This window comes from Protopterus annectens, chromosome 12.part0 (assembly GCF_019279795.1).
Source record: "Protopterus annectens isolate FY-2018-M chromosome 12.part0, PAN1.0, whole genome shotgun sequence".
Classification (NCBI taxonomy): Eukaryota; Metazoa; Chordata; order Ceratodontiformes; family Protopteridae; genus Protopterus; species Protopterus annectens.
Window position 1 is genome coordinate 1,278,852,764 of NC_056746.1, and position 18,184 is coordinate 1,278,870,947.

Below are 18,184 nucleotides of genomic sequence, written 5' to 3' on the forward strand. Positions count from 1 at the left end.
TCTTTACCTTTTTGAACATTTTTCTCATAGTGCCATCCTTCTAAATGCTTTCTCTTCACAGTATGTGTTTCTTCTATTGCTTCCCCAAGCCTTTCTAGTTTTCCATGTACCTAAAAGATACTTACTTTCATATTCCTATCCACCCTCTCTTCAGGAAAGTTTGGTGTTTTTCCTGTTTTCCTCTCATTTTCAGTTCTTTGCTATGCTCTTTGGGCTTTTAGTGGTCCCAAGGGTATTCACCAGTTTCCTACCTCCAATGGTCACCTGTTGCAGGCTTTGGAGCATTCAGATTTTTCACTGTCTGGACAACCTCTTGATGTTCTTCATGTTTCACTGTTGCAGTCATCACATTTGGGTTATCCTTGCCAGGATAGCCCTCGGCTGACCCGAATACCAGAGACTTAGTATTTCTGCATCGGCTGCTGTCGTTTGAGGACTGATGTCAGGTTGTCAGTAGTATAAAGTAAGGCAGCCGACACCATTACATCAGTCTTTCTTGCCGTGACGCTCAAAGCAGAAGCAGTTTGCATGAATGCCGGTCAGTCGCAACCCGAGTTCTCGTCTACCGAATTGAAGTTGAAGTCTTCTAAAGTGAAGTACCCCATTGGGGATCCTTTTATCTTGCTCTAACCGATGTCAGAAAAAGTTAATAATGGTCTCGCCTGTGGAAAGCAAATATCACACCGAGACTTCCACTCTAACTGTGTCACCTGTTTAGGCCCAGACCACAACGTCCCTCGTTGTCACTTCTGTGCTTTGTTCAACACCAGAACTATCCGTCATCAGGACCTTATTGTAGCCAGATATTTTCCCTTACAGTCCTCAAATTCCGATGTGGCTTCGGTAAGCCATCCGACAGCAGATCGTATGAAAAAACTTGGATAAAGACAGAGACAGACCGCACAGGTCCAAACCTACCGACGACGCTTCCATTATGCTAGTCGTCAGTTCTCTGGTACTCAGGCGCTTTTGCAGCTCCTGATGCCCGCTTCTGTTGATTCGCAGGCTGCTACCGAGACCCTTTCGGAGTCCAGAATGCTGCAAAACTCTTCTTCAACTAAGGACCCTGTGGTAGTCTCTACCTCGGATGGGTCCGGAGCTGCTGAGCAGGCACCAGCTTCCGAGGAAGTCCTTCGCACTACCAAATCTCGACCCAAACTGACGTCTTCTTTCGCGACTACCGTTCTTTCTAAAACTACAGAGTTTCCTAGACCTAGGGTACAAACCACACCCAGGAAACCGATGACCCACTCTCGGGCACCTGCTATCTTGCCTCGGTCTCAAATGCTTAAAATGGCAGAAGACCTTATGCTGATGATCAGGGGAAGCCAAACTACCCCCTCCAAAAGGAAAAGAGATCTGTCCCCTGTAGTTATGTCTGAACAAGTGTCAGATGAATCTGATGCATCTGAATATGAAGACATGCAACCCCTCTCCACTTCTGATGCAGAGGATTCCATTCCTTCAACCTCTCTCCTAGAGGATTTTTCCTTTGGGGAAACCCTGCATACTTTAAGGGAGCATTTCCAATGGGAGAGTCCGGACTACCCTCTGTCTAAAAAAAAGACTCTGAAAATTCCTAGATCTTCCACAACACAGACCCTTGGCCATCCCTCACGTCATGGATGTTGTGGATGATCAGGCCAATCTCTCCTTTCTTATTCTATAGCAAAAAAATGGAACTCTCTCCCTCCCCTGATAAGAAACACTACAGACTCTGAACACTTCAAATCCCTACTCCACACCCCCCCTTTCCCTAAAATGGAAATGTAATTGTATTCTTCCGACCTAAATCCCACTAATTGTCTTCCAGACCTGACCTCATCAAAACCCCTCTACTTCCTGCTGTTCACTCCTCCCCACCCTCAGTTTCTTTCTAATAACAAATTCCCCTCTATATTCACTCTTTATAAATGCTGTATATTTGTTCCCTCTCCTCCCTCTGCAAATAACTCTTCCTACTATTCAACCCTTTGACCTTGAATTGAAAGGAAATCCTCCTGTAGCTCTTCTTCTTTTCCTATACCTGTCTTTTCTAAGCAATTTGTACCAATGTGTTATTCCTTGCTTGCCTGTTTATTTGTTGTATAAATTCATTGCTTGCTTGTTTAATTGTTTATCTGTGAAATTGTTTTTAATGTGGAGCTTTTCTCCCCGGGCCTCCACTGAAAATGGGTCCTTTGAGCCCCGTGGACCTCCCCGGTTATCAAACTGGAAATAAATAAATAAATAAAATGTTTTCCTCGAATCCAGCTTGACTCCTGATGTCCTTCCTCCTGCTCCCAGAAAACCAGATAGATACTGTAGAGTCCCTGACTCTCACAAATATCTTTTTAAAAATCCTACAGCTAACTCTGAGTTCATTTCTCTAGGGCCAAAAGGGATTAAAGCAACCTCTGCAAAGAATCCCACCCCCTCAGACAGGGATTCCCAAGCATTGGACAGATGGGGTAAAAAAGTATACACCTCCATTATTCTTGCTATCAGGGCACTAAATAGTAAGTTCCATATGCTGAAATTTCAGCAACATACCTTGGAACTCCTTAAACAAAAAATGTCTTCCTTTCCTGCTTGGGCAGAATCTAAAGATTTACAAGAGTTGATGCATTCTGTAAGTCAAGTAACTAAACACACCTTGCACTGTGGGTTTGACGCCCTAGAAGCTTCCTGCAGGGCAGCAGTCACTGGATCGGTCATTAGAAGGCATGCATGGCATAAGGAACAGACCCTGCCAGACCATGTCGAATCTATATTGTTGGATGCCCCCAGCACAAAGATAACTTATTTGGCACTAAGGCAGAAGAGGTCTTAAAAAAGATGGAAGAAAAAGCAAAATCTATGCAAACAGTTAAGGATTTCTTGCAGGTCTAGCCACCTAGGTTCAGCAGGCATTGTCCCTCCAAACACTGGTCCTTTCCTGCTCCCAGTAAACGGCCCAGCCTAGGTGCCGTGGAAGCAGACCCCCCCCCCCGACAGCAGCCCCAGGGAATGCCGAGATCTAAGCAGTGGACTACCTCCACTTCAAAACCAAGGAGTTCTAAGCCACCCCCTTATGGTAAGAACTCACAATGACTTTCCTCCTCCACCCCCTCCCTCTGCCCACCATCCCTTACTCCTAGGAGGAAAACTCTCCTTTCACTCAAGCACCTGCGTCACCATTACCAAGGACCACTGGGTTCTGAACATCATGTCTCAGGGATACAAATTTTCCTTCCACACCCTTCCAACCCCAAAAGGATACCCAGATCTACCATCAAATCAGTGGGTAGAGGCTCAAAAGCATATCCTTTCCCTGCTCTCTCTGAGGGCAGTAGAGCATGTTCCTACAGAACAGATAGACCAAGGTTTCTACTCCAGACTTTTTCTGGTGCCCAGAAAACAGGGCACCTGGCACTCCATCCTCGATCTATCCATTCTAAACACTTTCCTGGTGATCCCAAAATTAAAAATGCTCACCCTCCAACAGCTGCTACCCATGCTGTCTAAGGACACTTGGCTAGCCACCCTGGCTCTAAAAGAGGCTTACTTCCACATTCCTGTCAGGGAATCATGCAGGTAATATCTCCGCTTCAGGGTAGGATCTTTACACTTTCAGTTCTCTGCACTTCCCTTTGACTTATCTGTTGCTCCCATAGTTTTCATAAAATGTCTGGTTCCATCCATTGCCTTTTGCAGACAAAGAAATATTCAGAATTGCACATACCTAAACGACTGCCTTATTCAGGCAGACAGCGAGGAAAAGTTGCTTAAGCACCTGGCCTTTGTAAAGACCCAACTAACCTCCCTAGGGTACACGATCAATGAAAAGAAATACAAACAGGTGCCCACCCAAAGGATAATCTTCCTGGGAGCAAGTCTGGACACAGCATCCCAGATGGCATACCTTACTCCAGAGAAACAAAGTTTCCTGACAGCCTACTTCTCTCAAATAGCCACCAGGCCCCAGCTATCTGCAAGGAAGATCCTGCAAGCTATGGAGTTCATGGCATCTTGCATACTACTCATTCCATATGCCAGACTGCATATGAGGAAACTTCAGTGGTACCTAAAGAGCCTTTGGTGTCAACACTCTCAAGACGTGGAAACTCTTCTGCCTATAATTCCTTGCCTCAGAAAAGATTTTCTTCGGTGGGCAACAGCATGCTCCCACAACAAGAGAATGCCTTTCTCCCCACCACCCATACCCTCACCACAGGCTCATCAGACTACACTTGGAGTGCACACCTGGCCGGCAGGTGCATACATGGCCAGTGGAGCCCACAGCAAATCCCTCTGCACATCAGTCAAAAAGAGATGATGGCTGTGCAGCATGCCTTGATAGCTTTCAAGTCCCTTCTCTCTCTAGGGGCTCTCCTGATCAAAACGGACAACACCACTGTGAATGTGGCACATCAACAAGCAGGGAGGGACTCCCTCATACCCTCTCTGCAGGCTGGCCATGACCTGTTAGCACACAGCCTCTGCAATGCAACTACACTTGTTAGCACAATTCCTACCAGGCTCTCTCAACTCTCTGGCAGACCAGTTAAGCAGAAATCTTCTGGACCCACATGAGTGACAACTCAACAGAAGTACCTTCACCCTATTAACTCAGACATGGGGAGCCCCGAAGGTCGACCTCTGCCTCCCACACCAACCATCAGCTCAGCAAATTCTACACCATGGAGCATCACTGCATGGCCTGGAAAGTGGATGCCCTGTCCTTCCCCTTGGTCAATCTGTCAGTCTATGTCTTACCTCCCCTACCTCTCATATCCAGGGTACTGCTCAAAATAAGGGAGGAAAAACCAAGAACCATTCTTATAGCTCCAGACTGGCCCCAGCAGCACTGGTACCCCTTGCTGCACAGCCTGTCCTCGTTAATTCCATGGCATCTTCCTCAGATCCCAAACCTCCTGACCTAGAGGGAAGGAGAATTCATGCATGCCCAACTGCAGACACTCAGTTTGGCAGCTTGGCTTATTCCCTAACTCTGAACCAGTCTGCCAACCTCCATAAACAGGTTCTGAATGTTATCCGTGAGGCCAGACATCCTAGCACCAGAAAGTCTTATGCTGATAAATGAAAAAGGTTCTGTACCTGGATCTAGGCTAAGGGAGCCAATACGGCACAGCCCTCCCTCCCTCCCTCTCATCCTGCATTACTTAGTTGACCTACTACACAGTGGCCTGTCTTTCTCCTCTATAAAAAATCATGCCTGTGCTATTTCTGCTCATTTTCCCACTGAGCAGCCCCTTTTCTCACACCCTTTGAGCAAACAGTTCCTAAGAGGGGCTATCAGCTTGAGGCCACCCAGAAGGACACCAACACCAGCTTGGGACCTTAACTTTGTATTGGAAAAGCTAACCTTTCCCCCTTTTGAACCAGCTGCTTCTGCTGAGCTAAAATTTCTGTCATGGAAGACAGCATTCCTTCTGGCCATCATTTCAGCCAGAAGAGTCTCTGAGCTGCAAGCACTCATGGCTGTGGAACCCTTCTTCGTCTTCCATGCGGACATGGTATCCCTCAGAACAAACCCATCCTTCATGCCCAAGGTGGTGTCCAGTGTGGCTCTCTGAACCAATCCATTCATTTGCCCACCTTTTTTCCTAATCCCCAGAACAAGGGGGAAAGGATTCTTCACTCTCTAGATGTGCACACAGCTCAGACAGCTCAGATTCTATCTAGACAGGATTAAATCTTTCAGAAAGTCTGATCAATTGCTGGTTAGGTTTGCTGCAGGGGCAGAAGGCAAAACCATCTCCAAAGTAACTATTTCCAAATGGATAGCACACTGCATCCATTTCTGCTACAAACAACATGGAAAGCCTCCCCCAAAGGGTTTCAAGACGCACGCCACCAGGGCAGCCTCAACCTCTGCAGCTTTTCTCAGAGGAGTCCCCACAAGGGACATCCTGGAGGCTGCCACCTGGACATCTGTTCACACTTTTACCAAGCATTACCACCTGCCTCTCTTCTCCAAATCCAGGGCAGGGTTTGCCTCTGCAGTCTTGCAGGGCATCCTAGCCAGTCCCTGGTTTCCTTGACTGTCTCCACCCTTTTCCTCAGCTTTGGGAATCGACCCAAATGTGATGACTTCAACAGTGAAACATGAATAACATAGTACAGTTGTGTACACTTACCATAAATGTAGATGTTCGAGTGTATTCACTGTTGCAGTCCTGGTTTCCCTCCCTCCATCCCGTTTTCTTTTCTTCTCCTTTTATTACCATTCTAACTTGTTGTTCTCCTTTCCTTATAAGAGACGTATTGGTATTTTTCACTCGTGGGGTTCTTCCACCAGAACCTTGTCCTTCTACTTGGGGGCTCCTAACAGGTTAGGGCAAGAAAAATTGATGTAATGTCGGCTGCCTTACTTTATACTACTAATGACCTGACATCAGTCCTCAAGCGACGGCAACCAATGCAGAAATACTAAGTCTCTGGTATTTGGGCTGGCTGAGGGCTACCCTGGCAGGGATAACCCAAATGTGATGACTGCAACAGTGAATAATACAGATTAAGTCTAACCATTAGTGTTGGACGAAAAATGTGTTCATTTAGCGTTTAAATAAATCCAGCATTCTCGTAGAGTTTTCGGCTTTTAGCGTTTTGTTTTGTACCAGTTTGTTTTTATTTGGTGGTTGTTAGCAACAGTGAATACACTCGAACATCTACATTTATGGTAAGTGTACACAACTGTACTTTTCATGCCCTATACCAGACCAAGCTAGTGCAAGATCTTTATTTAACCCAGCTTTTGTTGCACAGCCTGGAGTTCACAGTTAACCTTCAGAAATCGATGTTGTCTCCATAGCAGGACTATATATTTCTAGGCTGCAAGAGCCAAACTGTCACAATGCTAGCCTTTCTTACACACACCAAGGTTCTGTCTCGGAAATTTCCTTTCCCTGCTTCTCCTGTCTTGTCTTCCGGACAGTGAGTTTCTAAGAGCTCTGAGGTTTGTTTCTTCTACTATCTGCATGCTTACCTGGGCAAGGCTTCATATGAGAAAGGTTGTGGTATCTCTGATCAGTGTGGCTTAAACACTGCCACCTGCTACACTATCTGTTTCCTCAGTTTCCTTGTCTGAAACTAGAACTTCACTGGAGGATTCAACAGTTCTCTCAGTCTGGGTGTTCCCTTCCAGCCTCCTCAGCCATCCCAGGAACTCTAAATGGACACCTCAGATCTAGTATGGGGAGTCACTTCTGGCATCCTGAAGGTTCTCAGGGCCTTTGGCCTCCTCAACAGAGAGCAGATCACATCAACATCAGGGAAATGAGAGCTGTCATTTCTGGCTCTTCAAGCTTTCCACTCGCTTTGGGTGCCAGGTCCCTTGAAGGCTTTTATAGACAACACCACAGTCACGTGGTACATCAACAAACAAGGGTGCAAGAGGTCTTACCTGCTTTTTTGACTAGCCCTTCAAGCCTGGAAAATAGCCATCAATCTGCAGGTGACCCTACAGCCAGTCTACATACTTTTAGAGTGCAGTCTTATGGCAGATCCTGTCAGCAGGTCCAGAACGTAGCCTCATGAAGTAGATGCTTCACAGAGATGTGTTTCTGGACATAGTTCATCAGTGGGGTCAGGACGTAGCCTCATGAAATGTGTGCTTCGCAGAATGTGTTTCTGGACATTACTCATCGGTGGGGTATTGCGCAGGTGGAGCTCTTTGCCTCCCCTCTGAACAGGCAACTCCTTCAGTTCTGTCCCAGAGCCCCAAGTCCTTTGGCTTGGAAAGTGGACGCAATGTCCTTCTCTTGGAATGTTCCTTTACGCTTTTCTTCCTCCTCTTCCCAATATCCTCTACAAGATCAAGGACACTCCAAAAATCTTCTTGGCAACTCCGTTTTGGCCCAGAAAACACTTGTTCCACCTCTTATTCCATCTGGCCAGGGACGGTCATCAGACACCACATGGACCTTCTCACACAGCACAATATTTCTTTCCTCCACCCTCACTTGTCCACTCTTCAGCTGACACTTTGGATGATAAGGTTTTGATTCCTTTCCAACATCAATATTCTGAGAATGTGCTTAGGGTCAGGAGGCCCAATACCAGAAAACTGTAGATGTCCAAGTGGAAGAGATTTTCTGTCTGGTGCTTTAAACATCACTAGGATCTCTCTTCAGTGGAGTTCCTTGATTCTTTCCTCCCCGTGTGAACTCTCCATGCTGGCTTAGTATATTCGTCAGTGAAAACTCATTTATGTCAGCAATTTTTCCCTGTTTGTCACTCAATCTCTGAATTTGAAATTAAACAATTTCTGAAAGGTGTCCTTCATATCAGACCCCCAAGAAAGTCTATTCCTCCACTTTGATCTTAATTTTATCCTTGAAAAATTGTTTTCCTTTCTGCCTGCTGCTGCTTCCTTACAACACTGTGTTTGGGAAAACTATTATGCTGATTGCTTTAACCTCTGTCAGAAAAGTTTGATTTCCATGCCTGGATGGTGGACCCTTTTTTTTTTTTTTTTTTTTGTTTTCCCAGGGAGACAGGGTGTCTGCGTATGAAGCCTTTATCTATGCCCAAGGTGATTAATGAGCTGCCCCTTAATCAGTATGCGCAGCTTCCTTCCTTCTTCACTTCTCTGCAGTCTGCTATTGAGAAAGTTATTTAGACTTTGGACTTGCATAGACAGCTCAGATGTTTTTTTAGACTAAGACCTTTTGTAAATCTGATCAACTTTTTTTTTTCTTTTCATGCCAGGACATTGGGTTTGCCAGTTTCTAAGTAAACCATCTCCTGCATTTCCAAGGCCATTTCTTTTTGCTATACTTTTTATGGCAAACAGTTGTCCGCTTCTTTTCAGTCTCTTTTTTCTAGGGCAGTGGCTCCCTCAGGGGACTTTATTCAAGTGTTTGGACATCTAGTCCATCCTTGAAGCTTCTACTTGGTAGTCTGTTCACATATTCACTAAGTGTTATCAGATATTTCCAGATCCAGGGCAGGATTGGCCATGGCCTTCCTTTGTGGTTTTGTGGAGGGTTTCTCTTGCCTTCACGGTAGCTTTTGTACTCTCCCAGAGGTGATGAATACTGCAACAGTGATATGTAAGGACATATTACAGTGGTGTAAATTCATACTGTGACAGTAGATGTCCTTTTCACTGTTGCAGTATTCACTCCCGCCTATCCCTTTTTCTTTTCCTCTTTTACTGTGGCTGTTTTTTTTTTTTTTTTTTTTGGCAAAGATGATCCCCTTCTTGCCTTCCTATTTCTGGATGTACAAGTTCTCCTTTCCGCTTGGTGTCCTGGCTTGAACACGTACGTACATCACTTTTAAGCCCTATGCTTGTGTGGGGAACATATGTCTGACATATGCTTCTAGGTAATAAAGGCTTTGGTGTACTGGCCGGACATTTGGCTATCCTTGGCTAGAGATCCCAGAGGTGATATACTGTAACATTGAAAAGAAGGGCAACTACTTTTGTGGTAAGATTTTACGCAACTTTTCTGTCTTCTGTCAGTATTAGTCACATGTACTGCTGTCATGGTATCATGTGAGCTCGCATAGCATTGTTTTTTTTTTTGTTTGTTTTTTCTTCCTTCCTTCCTCTCTCCTGACACTCACTGAACATATTACATTCATTTTGTTCTTCACAAATTGGAGATGCATTCACCTAAAAGCATTCAAACCCAGGCCACCTAAGGTTTGACAGCTTGTTGTAATAAACACCTTTAAATCTTTTATTAACTATTGTGAAGTGTTCTGAAGTCAGTTTGAAGACAAAGTTAAACCTAAATTGATTTAGCCTTTGAGAGCTGAACTTGGGCTCCCTGAATACAGTTTATCTGAATCTTAATTCAGATGCACAAAATGGTTAAATCAGATGAAGTGTTTTAAAATATTGCCAACATTTTTCTTGGCGTACTTTGAGGTTCAGTCCTTCTGATCACATCTTACTTTCGGGTGCCTGAAAGGTTAACTTGTTCATGTGAGATTTTTGTCTATTTCAGCTGAGTTGAAGCTCTGTTTGGCATCCCAAGTCATTGTGAAGCCATTGCTGCAGAAGTGATAGCTGTGGTATTTACATTAGTTTGCATAGCAGGCAGTAATGTAATAACGCTAGTAAAATGCTGGTTATTGTTATGGATGCATAACATTTGCATGTAACCTTCAACCAACAGGGCATGTATGTATCAGCATAAATGCTAGACCAGGGTTTCTTTACTGACTGTGTATTGCTGTGCCAGAACATAATGTGGCACCTGGGTTGGCTGAAGGCTGCATGCTAATGTGATGCCTCCTTGTGATTGTGAAGCTCCACAGCTGCAAACAAAGTTGGGAGTCCTGAAAGAAAAGCATTTGCAGCCCCACCACAATGAGGGGCTATGCCTCCTACATCCTTGGTGTTTGTATGTAGTTAACGTCTGGATCGCTGTACCTTGTCTCCAAGGTACCACAATCTCAGACTTGTATACTCACTCCCCTTTTCTGTTCAGTTAGTCTTATTGCTTTGACGTTTTCAATTGTGTTTCTCACATTTTCAACTGGCATTTCTGTAAACAGTGTAGCTAACTATCAAGTTTATACCATGGATATCTTATTCTGTCAGAACATTTTAAATGAAAATTGATTTTTGCATTGTGTTAATATTTGGATTGTCTGGATTATTACCTAAGTAACTTAGCTGGAGTACAGTATAAAACTCTGTGAAGCTCACTGTCAGTCATTTTGTAATGCAGTCCATCTGATATGGATACAGTGGTGGGAAGACTTACATTCATTGGAAGCATTTCATTTGGTGATACAGATCGTGCTTGGTGTTTGCTCAGTAGCAAACCACTAATACACTGCTAAGGAAAAGTCTTTTTAATATTATGTAAATCATGTGGATGATATTTTTCTAATGTCGTGATTTATAAAACCTATTCAGTAGTTGTATTGTTTTGGATATACGTGAAAACTGCATTATGATCTCTTGTGCTTCTTTCAGATTTGAGTTGCCAGTTAGTAATGAATCTGGTGTTTCCTATAGCTTCCGCAGTTTGGTTTTTAATTTATTTAGAACAAAGAAATTTTGTTTTAATTAGTGCATTTTTTTATCCTTTGTGTTATGTCATGTTTTATTCTGCGTGCTCAAATTCATTTTCAGTATGTTATTTCCTTTGATGTTTAAATACTTAATCCCAGAATGGAATGATAATGACTGTAGCAAACAGTTACTTCAGACACAAAGAGCAGGTGTTTAGACACAGCCAGATGTCATTTGTCTTTGGAATGCTTCTAATGAGAATAGACTAAATCTGACATTTCCATCCTAGGTATTTTCATCGCCTTGCTGCTACGTTTTGACATAAGGTAAGTTCTTTGGGGAGGTTCCTTCATTGGCAATTACTCTTAAAATGTCAGTGATCTTTCAGTTTAGAGAAGCACTGTATATTAGTCATTATTACTCTTTTTTTTTTTTTTTTTTTTTTTTAATCCCTGCAGTAGTTGTAATACTTTGAAGCTGCTTATCTTTTCTAAACAGGAAAATAAATGTTAAATTATTAAATTTTTGTTGCCTGCCTGCCGTGATAGTGCACATTTCCTGGCTTATTACAGCTGTGTGGTTTGTCCTGTCATTTTTATTTATAATGTGTGACCTTTTTATGGGTACAGTTCATTACTGCCACAAGCTGAAGAATGCATCTTTGAAGGTAGCCAGGAATAGCTGAAACTGTGAATTTAGGTTCCCAAAAATGCAGCTTGTTGAAATATGAAGATTTTTGTGTATCCAGAAGAGTTTTCTTCAGCTGTCCCTGTTTCCTTCCACATCCTAAAGGCATGAGGTAGATGGCTAGCTGTCTCTGAATTGTCCATAGGTGTGAGTTACAGAAGAAAGTACCATCTCACATCATGACCTAAAGATCTGCTGTACATAGATTGACAGCTGTAATTTAATGAGAGGTATCTTTGCAGTGAGTGATACAGAAAGCCCTAGCACAGTCACATTCCAAAGACAATGCATTACTTGGATTGGCAACTCTAACTCCTCTGTAGATGTTTTTGAAGTATACAAGTGCATGTGTGAACCGGTGTGTGAGTGAGTGATATAGAAAAGCCTTTCGATCTACTTTGTTCCCTAATTGTTTTATAAAGTTTGTGGATGGAGTCACTATAGTTGTCTGATGCAGCTTGACAGCACTGGATAAATGACTGCAGAACTAATGTGTGTGTCAACAGTTGGCTTTGCCGATTTCATTCTGTATTTAGCTGATTAATATGCTGTGTTCTTTACATTCAATGAATAGATGTAGATGTTATGTTGTTATCTCACATTCATTCATTGCTGGATGGGTTCGGAACTTAGAATCGTTTTTGACTCTGCCTATACTAAAGCTTGAGAGCTTCCACCGGCTCGAGGCTATCCCACAATGCCTTGGGAAGGTAACCCAGATCTCGTTTGCTGCTAAACAAGATCGGGTGCGTCCTACTAGGCTGCAGGCTAAGTGGAATCATTTTCTTCATTTTTCTTCATTTATAAAACTTGTTGCTCTAAAATTTTTAGATATTAAATTTTAAATAGTGTGTGTTGGATAATTCGTGTTAGTGTGTTAGACGCTAGCCTTACCAGGTCTGTTGTGATTTTTTGTATTGTTTGCTGCTGGCCATTGTCTTTCGCTAGGCCGTTTCTTTCGCCCTGTCCTGGTCCCAAACTCAATTAAGTTAGTGTTTTTTTTAGGTGTTTTTTGTTTTAAAACTGTCTTGCTTATCTTTCCCCTTAACGTTAGGTAGTCCGTTTGAGTTAGAGGGCTCCTTTCAGCCTGTTTAACTTAGAGGACTTTCTTACATCCCCTTTCCTTTTTTCTTGTGAGGAGTTTGTCGTTTAAATTAGAGACTTCCCCTCTGGCTACTTTTTGCTCCTTATTGTAGTTTGTTTAAAAAAAAAAACTTGTTCTTGTTGGCAGAATTTTTAGTTGTTTGACTTTGTTGTGGGTTAGTCATGTCTAAAGATGATAAAGAAGCAAAGCCCTCTGGATTTAAAAAATGTAATCTATGCAACCAAAAAATGTCCTTGACACACACCAGTTGTGTATATTGTTTAGTTGCTGTCCATCTGCAAGAGTCGTATTCTTTTTGCCATGCATTCAGCTCCAGAGTGTGAATGGAGAGAAAAAGTAAGTTGATTGTAAGGGGATTGTTGTAAGTTCCTTTTTCTGAGGCACTAGAAGGGAAATAGAGTTCCTCCAAATCCTCTCAACAGTCTCAATCTCCTAGGTCAGAGAAGTCTTCAGAGAGATCTTCCACCGCTGTAGCATAAGAACAGTCGAAGAAGCAGGCAAAAGAATCATCCACGGACCCAAAAGCTTTCGGGCCCGAAAAAGCTACATCTTCCGCTCACCTAGTTATCTTGGAGCCGACAAGAGTTTCATATTCGGAGCCGGTCCCCAGTTCTGGAACCGGTCTCTTCAGTATTGCATTTGCCTATCCTGCAGACATTCAGAACCTCGACCCCATCCTCTCTGTCCTCCAGGAGTCTTTCGGATGACGATGTGGAGTGGGGGTGGTCAAGAGGCTGTTACGGACGCCGGCGCTGGCAAAGATTCTGTCGACCCCCGATCCAGGAGGATTCGGGACCAGCAACCACCACTTCCCCTTCATTGATTCCTCCTCTGACCCATATTGTAGCTTCGGAGCCTGAGTGCTTGGATCTGATTGTAGTGGAACCGTCATGGCCTGAGACCTGCTCCAGGATATTTGGTCCCATGGTCCTGACTTACCACTCCGACCTCCTCAGTTCCATCATCTGTTGAGGGGTCTAGGGGCCAACACCCCCCATCTGGTCTGGGGAGGAGAGTCAAGTTGGACTATTGCTTGACCAGAGTCTACCTCTCGGGGCTTCGGCGCAGGTGAGTTCTGTGCCTACATCAGCCTCTGAGTCCACGGCCTTGATTCAGGGGTAGTCTTCTGGTTCCTCTGTGCTGGGAGCTCCCTTGGAGCTGGGCTGTGGTGCCTTCGAAGTTATGTGGAGTGTGCTGCCTCCCCAGACAGCTCCACTCTCTGATTCAAACACTCTCTTCCCTCAAAAGCGCCATCTTTCTCTGTACCATCTCTCCCTCCCAGGCGTAGAGACCCAAAGTCCCAGGACACCCCACTGGGTGAGACCATCTCTTTCGAAACCTCTCCTGTGTACCCTCTGAAGAGATCCCTAGGAAGAGGTTATGTAAGAGGAAACATTTAGACTTCTCTGAGGAGTCCATTACTTCAGACATGGACCTTGATGATTCAGAAGGGTCCTCACGGCCACCCTCTGAGGATGTCTCCTTTGCGAACATCCTAGAGATCCTTAAGCAGAGAGGTGGCTGGAAGTCCATCAACCCTTCTGAGGGTGAGTCCGTGTACCTGGAGTCTTTTGAGTCTCTCCCCTCCACCTCTTGGGTGACTCTGCCTTTTGACCAGCAACTGAATGTAGTCAGTCGGAAGATGTGGGGCTCTCCAGAGTCTGTGGAACCTGTTCCAAGGAGGCCAAATAAATTTATTATAGTGCCCTCTGATAGAGTTCCTCACAAAAGGTGTCCCAGTAGATGCTATGGTGGTGGGCAGGCACCAAAAAGGAATTGTCTGAGATTTCCTCATCTGTCCATCCACCAAATAAGGAATATCGCACGATGGATAGATACAGAAAGTGTATGTTTTCATCAGCTTCTTTTACCCTTAGGTTGCTAAACTATTTGACCCATTTTACGAGGCTTCAGAGGGATCTCCTGATAGAGCTAGGTGATGCCCTCCAAGGTTCTACAGCTGCGAGGGTTTCAGACGAGGTGACCTCTCAGCTTTCCACCTTAAATTCCGTGGTTAACTCCTCCATGCGTCTTATCTCCTTTGCGGCCGATGGAGTGAGTAGGGCAACAGGTACAGGAATCTCCTTAAGGAGGCATTCCTGGGTGTTTTTGTGCGTGTTTGCAGAGCCCTTCAAGTCTTCCTTTAATGCCCTTTTTGATGGCTCGTCCTTGTTCTGGCCGAAAGTGAAAGACTGACCAGGTGTGAGCAAGAGGGAAAGACTTTTTCTGCCATTGAAGTCTGTTTTTCCCTTCCTACCAAGTCTTACCCCAAAGGCCAGAAGGGGGAAAAATATGGTTCTGCAAGTCCCAGAGAGTCTTTCCGGACGCATGTGGTGATTCTTCTCCTAGGGGCAGAGGGGGTCCGCAAAACCAGGGCGACTGGGACACTTTTCTTGGTAGGCCCTTTCAGCGCTCCTGAAAGGAGGCCCATCTGTCCACCTCTGGAAGCAGTTGGGGGTCGCTTGTTACTGTACCTAAATGCCTGGCTAAAACTAAAAGACAAATGGGTACAAGCGATCATATTCAGAGGCTACTGTGTACCCTTTTCCTCTCCCCCTTTAGAGAAGAGATCAGTCCCGGATGTTCCACCCAGTGGGACCAGGCAACCCTGGAGGTACAAAGGTTGCTAGAAAGAGAGTCATCCAAAACGTCCCTGCAGACCAAATTGGATCCGGAACTTACTTGAGGTTCTTTTTAGTTCCAAAAAAGACTGGGGATTGGTGGTCCATTCTGGATCTCAGCAAGCTAAAAAAGTCTGTAAAAAAAAAAAGGTCCAAGTTCCGGATGGTGGCACTGCAGTCATTACTCCCCTTTCTGGGGAAAGACAATTGGATGTGCTTAGTAGATCTCCAGGATGAGTACTGCCACATAAAGATGGACAGGCAATCCAGGAGTCACTTATGCTTTTGGCTGGGAGTCGGTCATTACCAGTTCCGAGCTCTTGCTCTTTGGTCTCACTACAGCCCCTAGAGTGTTCACCAAATACATGGCAGTAGTCACGCCTTACTTGAGGCATCTAGGATTCCGGGTGTTTCTGTACTTGGATGACTGGCACCTAACCATCACCACCAAGCATCTGCTAACCAGAGCAAGAGACACCACATCTACCTTTGCTCTCAACTAGGCATCACGTTAAACTTTGAAAAGTCTGTCTTGTTGCCATCACAACATCATATATTCATATGAGCAGACTTCAACACAAGAGACCTGGTGGCCAAACTTCCTACTGACAGGGTACAAACACTACGTCAACAAGTAAAGAACCTTCTTACAAAGAAGTACAAGCGAAGGTTGTTCTGAAGATTTTAGGTACCATGGTGGTAGCAATAACCATGGCACCCTTCACTCATCTGCACATAAGAATTCTCCAGTGGCTACTTTTCAACCAGTGGTCCATGGAGGAGTTACCCACATCCCACAAGATTATCATAACAGAATCTTGCAAGAATGATCTGCGCTGGGGGCTTCATTCAGCACAGGTGGATGTGGGCAGACCATTCATCCCCACACAGCCAATAGCTACAGTGACCACGGACGCTTCCCAGATAGGGTGGGGGGGGACATTATCTGGGGAAGACTGTCCAAAGAGCTTGTCAGGAATACGAGAACCACTTGCATATCAGTGTCCTAGAGATGAGAGCTGTGCTTTTGGAGTTGCAGGCATTCCACAACTCCCTTCTACTAGGAACGATTGCAATCCAGACAGACAGTATGTCAGTGGTGTGGTACATAAACAAGGAGGAGCCAGGTCTTACCCCCTATGTCGAGAGGCCCAAAGAGTATGGCAGTGTGCAGTCTCTTCCCAACGCTTTTTAATAGCAACACATATCCTGGGGAAATCCAACGTAATAGCAGACAAACTCAGCAGAGCTATTCTAATGCCTCACGAGTGGTCCCTGAAACAGGAAACTGCAGAGCAGATTTTTCACCAGTGGGGCCAGCCTTGCTGTGACCTTTTTGCCACATCCATGAATGCCAAATGCAACAGCTACTTTACCCTGACCCCCCCCCCCTCCGATGGAGTCCCCAATGGATGCACTTGTACACAATTGGCCCCCAGATTTTCATAGGTAGGTACTAAGCTATCTGCCCGAGGGCATTTATAAGCCTAGCCAGTGTCTGCTTTCGCCACCCCATTGATTAATTAACTGATCCTGTATCAAGCAGAGCCAATGAAGTGATCCCAGGGATGTATTTTCTGTTACCCATCCACTCGTCAAGGTTTCTCTTGAGTGTTAGTGAGGGGCTCTGCCTGATGTAATTTGGAATTTTGTTCCAAAGCATGGGGAGTCTCTGTGACAGGAATCCCGCCAGCATGTTCTATTTATTGTTGTGGCGAGGTTTAGCTCACTAGAGCGGGTGGCTCGCATTGACTTGGATTTCTTTAGGTGGAGCATGTCCATCAATTTTGAGTTGGACATGGCTTTGTAAGTCAGGCAGAGATCACCTCTGAGTAAGCGATATGCCACTGAGTACAGCTGGAGTTTTTTTCAGTCGGGCTCCATATGACATATGTTTGAGGCCAGTAATCCTCTTGGTGACGTACTTTTGTGGTCTTTCCAGCTTTTGGAAGTGTCTTGTGAGGTACATCCCAAATGGGGCATTGTACTCTATGATGGGTCTGAGTGACAAGTAGAGAGGCACTATAACCTCTTTATTTCTAGATGCAAACCCTTTAGTAATTAGATGGGCCACATAGAAGGATTTCCTAACTACTTTGGCAATATGATTGTCAAAGGAGAGATTACTATCTACCTGGGTCCCAGATCTCTTATTACCTCTTCTGTATTAAGGGGGCTGCCACCTATGTGGTAATTCGTGAGCGTTTTATTTTTCCCAAATGGGATGACTATGCATTTTTTGGCATTTAACTTGAGGCCATGACTTTAACACCAGGTGTCCGTCTCAGTAAGGCCCTTTTGGAGGATGTCCGTGTCAGCCGGAGAGTCAATTATGGCTCCCAGTTTGCAGTCCTCGGTGAACTTGGTTAGCCATAGTCCTCCTGTGTTTGCCTGTACTTCTGAGAAATGTATGCTGAACAGTAGGGGTCCCAGGACCGAGCCTTGCAGGATACCACTTGTGACAACTTTTGACTGGTTTAGAGTTGGACCTGGAGACCGCTATTCTTACCGATTTGAGTTCTGTCTGTAAGCCAGTTGGCAACCCATCTCGTGACGTAAGGGTTTGTGTTCAGGCTGGTGAATTTTTCTGTAATACCGGAGTGGGGAACTATGTTGAAAGTGTTGGCGAGGTCAAGGTAGGCTGTGTGAACCACCTTTCCTTCGTCAATGGCCTTGGTGACTGTCTCGAAGTCAACCAGGTTTAGTAGGCATGATCTGCCCTTAACAAAGCCAAGCTGGGTCGGGTCAAGTGTTTGGAGGTTCCCAATGTCTTTGTTAATGAGTTCCATGATGATGCGCTCCATAGCC

The 18,184-nt window shown here is 44.8% G+C and overlaps 1 protein-coding gene across 1 annotated transcript in view; it reads left to right on the forward strand.

Annotated features, from left to right (window-relative positions):
• Window positions 1-18,184, forward strand: part of HM13 (histocompatibility minor 13) — a 669,462-nt gene that overhangs the window by 395,297 nt on the left and 255,981 nt on the right. Inside the window, exon 13 of the mRNA XM_044090321.1 lies at window positions 11,253-11,289. Within this exon, the coding sequence (XP_043946256.1) occupies window positions 11,253-11,289 (37 nt within the window). The remainder of the gene's footprint in view (window positions 1-11,252; window positions 11,290-18,184) is intronic.